Raw genomic sequence first — 13435 nt, 5'->3', positions numbered from 1 at the left:
TGGGCAACATCACAGCCCTTTCATCATCAAAGATGGCAGGAGAGAGTAAGAACATAATACCCGAAGCAGCTGAAAAAACTACCTCTGACATCCTTACCTTCCAGCTGGTACCAAGAATAGCCGTTGGTAATGCCTTCCGGAAAGGTCTGTCTGTCACACCCCATCCCTTTGTACATGCTGGCATGGTTGAAAGAATACGTTTTTGCCAGATGAATAAAGACATCATCATCTGGAGACCTGCTATAGCCTTTCAAAGAGCCGGTAACTGCAGAATAAAGACAGCCATCACATTAACATAACGTATCACTACTGGTGTAACATACAGCGCTGGTTTACGTACAGGTTAAACTTCTCCCCAACAGCCATATCAGGCAGTGAATTTTGATGGAGTATATCAAAGTCTGTCCATCCCAGCTCAAAAGCTGAAAAAACCTTGCAGAAATCCTTATAAATTTTGCTTTGGTTGAGCTAATGTTCCTAAACCAAATCATCTGTGGAGGAGAGTTTGTTACGAGCTTACCTGAGTTACCATTATCAAAGGTGTAACTGGCAACCAGGGCACCCCCATGCAAGTTGGCTGAAAGAACAAACGTTTCATTTTTTATCCAGTTCATTACTGCTTGAGTCTCTGGCTGAATGCTAGCGTTGTTATTTTCAAAGGCATCAGGAAAATTTCTGTTCAAATCTTCTCCATTCTTATTGTACCTTAGAAAGAGAGAAAACATTCCCATTACTGTTTTGCCTAAAGACACTTCCACATCACCAAACTCCCCATACTTAAGATCCATGGCACGCTACTGTCTTCAGGAAACAGGCAAGATAACCATTGCAAATCTTCTCAAATATTAAGACGACAGACTTTAGTTTGCTTTCTGGCAGCACTGGAATTTTCTTAGGACACAATAAAACAACTCTTCTATTGTATTTCAGGTGGAAACAGTGATAATATTTAACACACATACAGCATGCACACACCTACACATACGTGAATTAGAAAAACCTAAGCCAGATAATGAAGATGTTGTTCTGTATGTGTTTTTCCCACTTGTACAGAAGACCAAGGTAACACTGGATGGCTGTGTCCCTTGCACCGCTGTCACTCTGGGTGTAGAGCAAAAAATCTGCCTCAAAACACAGGATGTATTCTCTTCTCCCTGTCCCTGCAGGTCCAGCCTGTGCAAATGCTTTCTTCCTTTTTCACTCTGACAGGTCAGTACAAGAGTACAGAGGGAATTATCATCAGTTGTATTAATTTTTAAACTCAGTTAAACTCTGTTTATTTGACAGTGAGAGAATAAAAAAATACCACTCTCTGTAAAAGTCCTGCTGAGGAACAGATTTCTTTCCTAATAAAAAGGCGCACCTACACTGGTCACCTACAGAACTAAACTACCTAAACTACTTTTCACTTGCTTCTGACGTTGCCATGGCAAATGATCCAAGAGAACTTCTAGCTCGTGAGTTTGTTTTTTCTGCACATTCCAACTTTGTCCCTTTGGCATTTCTTCCCATTCTCTCACTCTGTCCTCTTCTTCCCTCTTTAGTTTATTAAACTTCTCATCCCCTTTTTGGCCTCTGCAATAGCTATGTTAAACAATGCAAAAGTAGCACAGGATGCAATGCTAGGTTGTCTTCTGCATAGGGTTTTTTCCTAGCACTACTATTAGTACAGCACCTGTTATAGCTAGCTCTGCTCACATAACTCCTCCCTCTTACTAGATCTTCATGCAACACGATCTTTAAGCTCACTTCTAGAAGTCCATTCGACAAGCTAGACACACCTTTTCCTCATTAAGAAGGGTTACAGGGTTCTCCAATTGAAATAGATCCCTGTGGGTGGAGTTTTCCTTCTTTTTTTTGTAGCACCCTAAGGGTCTAAATAGGTAATTGTGCTTCTATTTGCAATATGGGTCTCCTGCCTAAAAGGTTAGGTCATTCTGACCAATTTTCTCTAGCCGCACCACATATAAACACCAGTCTGACTCAGTCTTCCAAAAACTCTATGTTGTAACAGTGCATCTTCAGAACAGCACAGGCCAAAATTAGCCCTAACACGTCCTCGAGGCTATCCTCTCCATCAAGTATGATTCAGTCTCTTGGATATCTCTCATTATTACTCCCCACCCATTTCCTTTACCTACTCCCACCCTCCTAAGCCACCCTTACCTTCCTCGTGTGTAATAACAATCAGGCACTTTTGTAGCTTCAAATCCATCAGGATTCATTGTTGGCATGATATGAATCCGGGTGTTATTGAGTAACCGGGTAATAACTGGGTCACGTCTATAGCTGGTCACCAGGAAGTCTATCAAATGGAGCAGGATTTCTCTCCCAACAGTCTGTATAAAGAAGCACAGATTTTATTTTAAGTCTGTTATGGAAGAAGAAGAAGAAAAAAAAAAAAAGATCCAGCACCTTGCATTTGCAGGTTTTTCTTACTGAATTACACAGACATACAAGACAAGACATACAAGACCATTCTGGTTAACACTGTTTTATTTTACACTCTCCCCTAAATATATTTCAAGTCATTTAATAGATGGAATGAGTCACTGGAAAGTTTTCACAAGGGTTTTAAACCCAGATCAACCAGAGTTTTTTCTGTAATGGGAAATTGACTGTGTCAGCTGCACTGCTTAAATCCTGTGTAGATAAGGCACAGCTTTATCAAAAACTAAAACTGCGTAGGCTGCCTGTTAACGATCACATGTGCTTGGGAACACACCACTGCATTATCTCAGCTGCACCGCAGAGTCAGCTCTGCGCTGACGCCTGAGGGACCCAGGGCCCTGCACACAGGCGTCAGTGCTGTGCATCACCATGTGGCAGTGATGGCTCAGAAGAAAGGAAGGAGACACTTTCCATGATTTCCAGGGTGCTACAGAGCAGGGTTTGTTGTTGTTACTTTTTTACCGGAAATCAACTTTAATACAGGATCAAGAGAGGCCCTGCAGAGACACATGCACACTCATGTATATAATATATAAAAACCACAGACTCTTATATTCTGTTACATCGCTTTATTTTAATGCCATGAACACAGGCATTGGGGAAACCAAACAGGTATATGTAAATCCTTAGAAAAAGAGATGGAAGGACATTTGGAAGCAGACTTTGGATCAAGGAAAGGCAGTGGCAGAGAAAAAGCTAAATACATATTTAGGTTGTATAGGTTGTGAAAGCTGGCAGGACATCTCCCTTTAGCCTACCCTACCAGATTTCAGGCAAAATAGTGGCAAGTTCCAGCTTCAGTGAGTTTCTACCCCAGAAATCACCACATAGCATTCACTGAACCATACTTTCCAGGAGACTTTCTATAGCATGGTAACCCATGCCTCAAGAGCACTGTAGGGTTCCCAAGCCCTGGCTGAGATGGGAACAAATCAAGACTCGCAACTAGATGTGCTCTGGAGATAAATTATCTTTATCTACAAGAAAAAAGCCTGGTAAATCACTGCAGGCTGTAATTCAGAGCTACAGCTCCAGTATCTTTTAGAATGAGTCTTGCACCACTGAAGTGGAAATATTGCAGAGATTTTTTTTTTTTTTTCCTAAAGTGAGGAACATGGAGTAGTGGCATTACTGGATGAACCTGGTGTCACAGATAAACATCTCTTTGCTTTCAGACGGGTACAGACTAAGGTAAAAGGTAGGTGAAATCAGCCAGAGAAAAATGAATATTTATCCACAGCTATCTGCTGCACTAATATCTTGCTGAATTTTCAGACTGGTGCATTTTAAGTGGCAAATCCTGCTCTGGGTGTTAAGGTAAACAGGAACAGACACTCCTCTGCCTGCAGGAGCTGAGTTAGTCCACCATGGGGCAAGGAGGGCTGGGCCTAACTGCTGTTCAGACTGGGAACAAACCACATCTTGCCAGTTAGCTGGCAATTGCTGTTTATTGCAGGAGAAACAAACAGACAATGTAGTGCTAAACACGATCCCACTAAGCTACGATCACACTGTTTTAAATGTCATAGCGGAAGGCAGACACAGCTTGAGTTGGTACTCAAGCAATTTTGCCATGCTGTTTGTACAAGGAAGGATCTCTTCCCACCCTGCCCGCCAGCAGATTTGTTCCCAAATCCTAACCCTTGCCTGTCAGCTCCTGCTGGCCTCCTGCAAGCCACCATCCAGTAATCTGCTAGGGGAAGCCACATTACACAAATGCATGTACCGTGTCAGTAAGCGGTTCTTTTTCTAGGTACTACAGCAAATGGGCTTTGACGGCAGAAGGGGGCAGGTACCTAATTTCCTCCATTACCAGTAGCTTTCGTAACAGCACCTGAGTAGATGAAATCATACTGCTCTGCAGGTTTGATAAACTTGCTCTGTGAAATTTAAGAAGGGATGCAATAGAACCTGTCTTGTCCAGGCAGCTCAGTTCCAGCTCTGGGTGATAGACATCTTGGGAAGCACAGGGAGAGGTGGAAGAAAGGAGGAGAGAAAAGACAGCCAAATCATGGCCCTGGGCATAAGAGATAAGGCTAGCAGAAGCAGCAAGAACAGCCCTACCACAGAGATAGCTAAGCTACAGACAAGATTGTACTGCTCTCTGAAGAAAATGCAAAAGTGCCTCTGCTCCTACCGTACTTCTCTTCAGTGTTTGACAAAAAGACAAAAGAAAGGGTAGAGAAGCAGGAACAGGAAGGGGAAAAAGATGAAGAAACACAAGAAGAAGGAAAAGGACAATGTTTATAAGAATGGAAGATAAGTTTTTCATAGATGACATTATTTGCACTTAACCCCAGACTTTCTTACATATACAGTATTCTAAAAACTAACCCTATTTTATAGGAATCCTTGTATAGCTCTTGTTGTACCCGAGTACTTAGTACATTAGACAATTCCGCTGATCTCTATCCCACAGTGTTGGTACTTTGATCATTCCCCAGTGGAAGAAGAGTGTATTTATTACCGCTGTGTTTTGGTAGGGTGACAGAGGGGTGGTTTTTAGTCCAGACTACCCTGCGTTTCTTGAAACAGCACACCTGGAGGTGTTTGAGGGGAGGAAAAGGGTAAGTTTTTGTTTCTGAGAAAGTATATAGCTCAAGTTTTGACCAAGCCCTTGGAAGGCAGCTGCTGTCCAGTGAAGCTTTACCCTGTTATGAGACAGTTGTTTTTACTATGGAGCTTCAAATAAAGGATCTAGACACAGTGCAGGCAGGTTGCTCACAGCAATGTCAAGGACAGACCTTAACCTGCCTCTAGTCCAATATGAAGATGAGACAGCCTTTATGTGCTCTGGGACTTGAGGAATACATGATGAATATTTGGTTTTAATTGAAGTAGCCCAACGGCGATGCCCAGGTGCATTGTTTTGCTGTAGCTCAGATGAGGGGGGAACACAAAGGCAAAGGAAAACCCTTTCTCCTGCCTCTGGGGATCAGTTAGACATTAAGTTTCTCTGTGCACTTTCAGCTGTCAAGTTTCCTTGTGTGCCCGAAAGGGAGAGAGTCAGCAGGAAAGGCTTTGGGTGATCCTCAGGGGAAGTCCTCAGTGAAGAAGCATACATGTGTCAGGGCATGGATCAACACCGCAGAAAAGGGTGTGACTGTTGCTTCTGTAGACATACCCTCTAAACTTGCTGACTATTGCTTCTGGCATGGTTGGGTCAGCACCCTGCTCAGCTGCTGAAGAGCTTACTCAAGAAGCCCCAGCAGCAGTCAGGTAAAAGATTAAGGTCAGCTCCTATTGCACCTGCACCATAATGCTTTACTGCAGCGCCCCTGTTTTTAAAACATTTTTGTTACCACATGATAAAGACCTAATACCAGTGGACTATGGGTGGATAGACTCTACCCATTTTTATGATTCAAATTCTTTCTTTAAACGTGGCCTGTTTTTTAAGTTGAACTATGTTGAAAGAAAGATCCAAACCATCAGGTAGGGCCTGTTTCAGAGCAGCACCGTCTTGCCAGTCTCCTTGCTCCAGCCCTGACTGCTCTACAGACCTAGCGCAGCATACCAGGCACAACCCCACCCAAGGAAGCAGGGTTACAGCAGAGAAACCGATAGTCCATCCTGGTTTACCACTTAAATGCCACACTTTGGAGATGTTTGTTCTGAACACTTGTACAGCACTAATTATTATGCATGGTTGTGACACACCCCACTGTGTTTGTCTTTCTTTACTGAAATACACCAGTATTAAAGTGACTGTGCACATATCCATTTATTTCTACAGCAGCAATCACTACAGAAATATAAGAACTACCCCATGTATGACAAGGAATTGCAGTTCTTTATCACTGAAGGAAATGGTAACATAAAGCCCGCATTTGAACTAGTAACTGGCAAAAGTCGTTACCACCTGGACAAATTCCACAGGCTTCAGGCTTCTCAGCACAGGCTTCACCAGGCTGAGAAATGGATCACTTTTTCTTTTTCTACTCAGAAGAGTGGGAGTAAAGATAAGTAAAAAGGTAAACGGGACAAGGCAGCAAGCCTACCTGTGTTGAAAGAGACCTCAGCAGCATCCAGCTTTTTTTTTTTTTTTCCTCCTCTCTTTTTTTTTTTTTTTTTTTTTTTTTAAGTCTGTTAGCAAATGAATTTGGTTGCTTTGAATTTTGAAGTCCCTGGTGCTTCTGACCCTTACATTGCATCAGCTGATACTGACGCCAGGTGGAAACAGTTCACTATACAAGACTTTTTTTTTTTTTTTTTAAATCCTCTTTTCTAGAGTACGTGTTTGTTTCCCTGCCACACAACTTCCATACTATATTGCACAACATACAAATATGTGCTGAAAATTCCTTTCAGCAGGTTATGTAGTATGTAGACTTTGTCCAACCTGGTGATTAAAAACCCCACTTTTTTTTATAGTGACATTTTGATAGTGTAAATGCAGCTTCCATTTTTTTTTTGAAAGTGAGAGTGAGAAATGCTACATAAAGCTCATTAAGTTTGTTGTTTGTTTTTTTTAAGCCCAAATTATACTGAGATCATAAATAAACCTACCCCAGTCCTCAGTCACCTAAGCCTAATAAGTCACTGTATTTCAGGAAACCCTTCTGTGGATATGACTGTCTACGATGACATGGAAAATAGGATCTAGTTGCATTAAGTTAAATCACAAGATAAGCCAGCAAAATAAAAACATACTTTCATGTAGGCTAGCTTAGGCCTATCAGTACAGGCTCAGCTTCACTTAATGGAAGAGGCAAAATACTACACTAAGGAAGTGATCACAAGTGGGTGATTTAGGAGAAAAGGGTTGGTATCAGCATTACCATCCTGGGGAAAAGTTTATTTTGTGATGGCCCAGTTACACTGTAGCTGCAGAAAGTTAAGGAAGCTGTAAACTTAATATATGAAAAGGAACAAGCATAAATGCGCAGGTAGTTTACACTTTGTTCAGACATGCTTTTCCTCAATGGGTTTCTCTGCTGTCATATACACGGTTTAGGAACAGCCTTCTGATTAGATCCTATGGTTTGGGTTGTGTAGACTGGACTCAAGTCACTGGTCCAGCTGATCAAAAGGTGATAGTTCTGCTCCATTTATGACTTAGGAATATTTGGGGGTCCGGTTGTAGTCCTGGAGTGGAATGAGTTCTTCCCCAGAGAGGAATGTGTGAGCGTACACACCGAGGAAGAGATCTTTCAAGTAAGAGTACAACCCTGGGACAAGAGAGGCTGCTGCCTAATTCAGAACCTGCCCCAGAGCTGCCCCAGAGCAGCAGGCAACTCATCTCTTAGTGAAGACTTTATTAATATTTCACAGACTTATGCATTTTGTGCAGCCTATTAATGCCATTTTGATTAAAGTCTCACATAGCTGCAAGCAACAACTACTTTAATTATTAGTTTTAATCTGGCTTGGGTTAAACAAAAAGTACTGTTAAAAATGGTGTCCAACTTCATACAGTCACACAAAGAATGGAACAAGTCTTCTGTTGCATCTCTGGGGATCTGGGGCAAAAGTTCACTCTATTTGGCAATGGTGATCATAAAAAAAAAAAATCATTTAAACCTTGGCTGGTCATGTCTTACAATACTAAGAAAAATTAACATACTTAACTAAATCTTTCCAGTTCTGAAAAAAGTACTCTCTTCTTAGTATTGGGTACTCACATTATTTTATTAGAACTTCCCCATTGGGCAGCTCTCCAAATAACCTAGGTTTTCTTCCAGTGGCATGTGTGAACAGCCTGAACACAGGCAACTCAGGGTCCCCCCCCAATTTTTAGGTTTTAGGAGCAGCCAGCCAGCTGAGTCAAAAAAGAAGAGTGTCATTTGTGTGTGATCATGACAGGCTAGAAGGGCAGCATCACCAAACAACACTTGAGAACAGAACTTTTCTCACTTTGTACCACTTATGGAAAGCATCACTGAAACACAAGAGACTTAACTAGATCAATGAAGCCATAATACTGCAGTTTTATGTCACCAAAGGCTGGAGTGCAAGTTGAAGCTTGTTAGTGCAAAAATTATCTGCTTAATATATTATAGGGGTAGTTGAATCTTTCCCCAGTGATTAGCCAGCAAAATCTCAGATTATGAGAAAAAACATTCAAGTTCTCCAATGCTCTTCTATATGAGGAATTAATTTCCTTCCATCTGAAATACATTCATGGTCAGATAGGAAAAACAAACCTCAACTGTGCATTATATCCATACACAAAAAAAACATAAGGCAAAGTTCATCATGAGGGCCTGAAAAGGAAGAATAGATCTATTTCCAGAATCTTCCTTATGTGCATTCTTGGTCTAATGAACAATCTAGAATATAGTATGGCACTGAGTGCTGTACAGTACCTAGGCAGCTCAAGGATCAACCCTGTTCAAACTCAGACACAGTGCCAGACACTTTAAAAAAAAGAGTCTTGCCTCATTTCCTCACAAAGTCAATAAAAAAATTTAGATCCTAGGCAGTGATCCAGGTTGCCTGATCTCCAGCAATTCCTGACCCTGTGGATATGTGAACAATGCATGTCTCCACAGAGTTCCTTGTGCATTTCCAGGTGGGCAGCCATAATGGCAGGAGTGCTTCATTGTGGACGTTTCAATAGGAGTGGCCTTCTGCAGTCCAGCAATATTGGGTTGAGAGTCAGGCCATTCTGGATGAGATCATATCCCGCCCTCCATCTCTTTCCCACTGAAGCTGGTTCATCTGTAGCTGCAGGTTTGCAATTCCCTTCAGCAGTCTGCAGGGACTGTCATATGGAGCCTCAGCTCCAAGGCACCCTGGACTAGCCTGCTGACACACACCAGTTTTTAGGAGTTGCAAACTCCATCTTGGACATCCAGTAGTAACATGTATACCCATTTGAAACTATGAATCAGCTTACTCCCACCCACACAGGTAAACTCCAAAGCAGTCAGACTCCCAGCAGCACTTTGAGCACAGTCACTGTCAAACAAGGTGAAACTAGGAAAATTCTGGGCACATAATGTCACAAGTGCCTGTAGGTGTGTACTCACACACAGTATTGGTAATAGCAATAGCTTGTGATATGTTATGCTTTACAGAGGATACACTTCCTACTGCCTCAGGTTTTTTTTCATTTTGAGAATTGACAGTCTAGCATATACATATAGATATACTACAGAAATGGCAAAATTTATGTATTACATAAATTCACATTAAAGACTGCAAAGAAATACATTGTGTAGTTTAAACTTATCCTGAACGTGACTAATAAAAGCAGGTAAAGCTAAAGAATAAGGGAAAAAGAAAGCAAGAAAAGAATATAGAGAAGAGTGGAACTTTGAGTCTTTCTGTTTCAGATTTTTGTACTAAACCAGGATGGTTCATAATCACAATTTTTTCCTTTATTGTTAATAAGTGGGCACTCCTTCCAGAGCAAGTTAATCCTGAAATTGCTTTTTGTTTTGTATTCACTGTGTTATCTCAGATGAATCTAGGGATTCCTAACTTAAAGTTTCCAAGAGAAATGTTCTTCCCAAAATAAATCATCTGGTGCTTCAAACCAATTCTTATCCAATCTTATGATTTATTTGAAGAGTTCTATCTTCATGCCCAGGCAATAATAATGTACAAGCAAACTATTGCATCTGACTCATCGCTGGAAAAATTAAAGTCTCTGGGTTTATTTACATGGAGAAGACAAAGCTCTCTACTTAAGAGAGGTCTTTGGTATGGGATTGTAGAATTCATTACAGTGATATAAGGTTGCTAAAGTCCTGCCATTAAAAGAAGAGAACTTTATTCTTGAAATTCCTCAAGAAATACACATATACTAGGTCCTCTTTGAGGTATGAGATACCTCAATAATAAGTAGCACACACCTGAGAGAAGTTCAGTCTAAACCCCTGGTAAGTGTATTTGATATAAATGACATTGCAAAAGTTGAAACGTACCTCATCCCCATGCATATTAGCAACATACTTGAACTCTGGAATGCCAATCTTATGATGGGTTGGAAACCTTCCCAGAGCAAGAACCCACAGGTCTCTACCTTTAAGAGGGGAAGGGGAAAAGACATTTTTTTAAACAAGTATAAAATCATACAAATCTTAGAGAAAAAAAAAACACTAAAAAAAACACTGGTCATTAAGACCACCGTACAAATTGTCATTTCATTGCTGCCCAGTCAGTCCTATATACAGCACATCAAAGTAGACTGTGGGATTTTATTCTATGAGTACTTGCTATATTAGTTAGAGGAATAAACATGTTTTGCCTTCTGACCAAAAGTCTGTAGTGAACCCTGCAATTCTAAAAGCATTTAACCAGTGCTAGAAAAGAGTTTGGTTGGGGTTTTTTTTGTAATAAACATTTTTTCGAATGAAGTTTAGCAAGCAAGATCTTGTCAAGCAAAGTCACCGAGCAGCTAAAGAGTATTTAAATTAAGACAGTCTTCTCCCCAACATATTAAATCATAAGGGTTTTCTGAAGTACACACAGATGTTTTTCACAAAGAAAGAGCGTATTTTTTTGTATTAAAGGAAACACAGAAAAGCTAAACACATTCATTAGTTATTGCTCAGAAAAAAAGAAGATACCAGGCAGAGCTGTATCAGAGAAAAAAAAAATAAACCAAACCAACAAACAAAACCATCAGGGAAAGAATAGCCACAGAAAGAGTATTAGTTAGGACCACTGATGCTGCACAGGAAGCTGAACTTTAAGTAACAAAACCAAATAAATATGAATATATTTTGGACGTTTTCATTTAAGAGGGATATTTTTATTATTATTTTTAGTGATATTGTGGCATTTCATATCTCATCTGCATAACTATGCTTCCCACTAGCCTGCTCAATGATGTGGAAAGCTTTAGTTTCAGTAGATGGCAGCAATGAAACTCGACCAGTTCCTTGATAACAGCAGTCAGAGTCTATAGATTGCTAAAGCCCGGACCCTTGCATGCAGGCTACCTGACCCCAGCTCTCACAAAGGGCTTTCCTGGGACTCATGAGCTGTTTCAGGAGTCCAGCCGTCATTATTACTTACAAGAAAGAAGAATGTAGGTGCTGCTATATGCAGTACTATAAAAAGCCTTATTTCCTAAATCTTTGTGGATCATCAAATCTGTAGTAAACAACCTCTGGAGCATAACAGTTTCCCAGAGTTGGAAGCCATGACCATCATGGTATCGCTGCAGTGAACCAGTCACACAGCTAGAAAGGAAAAACACTGCAAGACAGGTAAAACTGAAGAGAGAGTCTCAGGTTTGGAATCAAGAAGGAACAAGACAGCACTGAGAGGAGACAGATTCAACAAGGAGTGGTCTCAAGATCCCCTAGTTTTACACAGTCTCTCTAGAAGACATTGGCGTTCAACCATTCTATCCATATGCTATGCACAAAGCTGTGAGATGTTGCTACTGATTCTTGCGTTAAAGGGCAATGTGAGCAAGCAATCAATACTGTTAAAAATAAGTTCATTGTAAGTGCTTTGGTGAGGAAGGTAGTTATTTGGCTTTGTTGTATGCAGAGCCACTGTTTCATTAAAAAAATATTTTTTTTCCTATAAGTCTAGACATGCTACAGAGTAGAGAAACCAGAGATACTAGCTTTTAAGCACATCCTTCTTCAAAAAGGAAAGAAAGAGAATCACCTATACCCACCACCCTATCCCTTCTCTCTTACATAACTTCCAGAGGTCCTTTCCAATCTCAACCTGCCTGAAATTCTGTGAAAATAGATGACAAGTCTTGCTGCAGTAGTATATGTTTGGAACTTAAAAAAATCGGAGTCATAAAAAAATCATGCTACTTTTATTCATAGTCAAGTGTGGACAACCATCTCAATTTCCACCTCTGCAATGTGTCATCCTCTCCATGGTTGTACCCAGGGGCAACCTGCAATGGAGTACCAAGGAAGTCTTTCCAAAGTGCTCCCATACCCTCTAAGCCATTCTGTCCAGCTCTCCTCTCTACTGGAAAGAAGTTTCAGACATCCCTCCTTGGTTCCCAACTTGTCAGTTGCCAATATGGACTGCTGCACCAAGAGGAATGTACCTGCTTACAATTGTGATTCTAGCCTTTCTGCCACAGTCCAGATTTAAGATGACTACTGCAAACTCACAACGTGCGGCTTCCCTTGCTAGGGATTCATCAGACCAAGCTGCAGTGCCAAAAAGCACATCCCACATCTAAAAGACAGTGGTGGAATTAAAAGATTAAGGTAGCAAAGGACCTATATTGGAAATCTGATGGTGTCCCAGCTCCCTCCTGGATGAAGGTAGATACAGCTAAATTGTAAGACACGCTCCTCTATAGAGGAGACATATACCTTCCGTAAAGGTATATTTTTATAATTTTTTTTTTTTTCTTAAATTAAATTCATTCAGCCCTAGGACTGCTCATTATCACCATGAATATCAAGCACACAGACAGGTCTTCAAAATATCTCAGAGCCAACAGGTTCAGTGAATTACATGTAAAACGTCCTTTCAGAGCAAGTGAATTAAGAGCCAATTAAAAGCATCAACTTCCTCAAATCCTTGACGATTTCCTACACAAGCACAAAGTGGTGACTTAAAAGGCAAGATGGTTTAATGTCCTGATCCTGCAATAACTAGCCAATATATTTACTACATTTATATCACCTTTCTGTACATAATTATTATCTAATATATAAAAGAACCAATCACAGGAACCAAACAATACTGTAGTCCCCAGAACAAGCAGCATCTTATCTCACTGATAACCATACATTAAGATTAGACCCTGGTTCTTTGAAAGGAAGTAGATCACAAGGGCTATTTCAAGGCCAACTACCAGCAATAACAACATCCACATCCATTGCACACAGACTTTTTGGAGCATCTTGTGAGCCAATGTAGTGCCATACTCTTTAGCCACTTCCTCATAGCAGCACTAGCACCAATGCAGTGCTATATGTACTAAAGCACCAAGAATCTGAATACATCTAAAACACTATAGTTATTCCATTCATTTAAGACTTTCTACAAATAATACTGTGTTCTGATTTCAAATTAAGAAAAACGAGATTTACAGTGC

General features: G+C 40.6%; 1 protein-coding gene across 2 annotated transcripts in view; it reads right to left on the bottom strand.

Annotated features, from left to right (window-relative positions):
- Positions 1-13435, bottom strand: part of CPM (carboxypeptidase M) — a 32113-nt gene that overhangs the window by 3685 nt on the left and 14993 nt on the right. The window contains exons 3-6 of one of the 2 annotated variants that reach the window (XM_026867833.1): positions 10326-10423; positions 2167-2339; positions 521-705; positions 98-265 (exon numbers count right to left, since the gene is read on the bottom strand). In XM_026867833.1, coding sequence (XP_026723634.1) covers positions 98-265; positions 521-705; positions 2167-2339; positions 10326-10423 — 624 coding nt within the window. The remainder of the gene's footprint in view (positions 1-97; positions 266-520; positions 706-2166; positions 2340-10325; positions 10424-13435) is intronic. The other variant, XM_026867834.1, reaches the window with a different exon arrangement.

The sequence above is a fragment of the Athene cunicularia genome (genome assembly GCF_003259725.1).
Source record: "Athene cunicularia isolate RWA chromosome 1 unlocalized genomic scaffold, athCun1 chr1_part2, whole genome shotgun sequence".
NCBI lineage: Eukaryota > Metazoa > Chordata > Aves > Strigiformes > Strigidae > Athene > Athene cunicularia.
The sequence above is the reverse complement of the archived record's forward strand: the minus strand, read 5'-3'. Positions and strand labels throughout refer to the sequence as shown.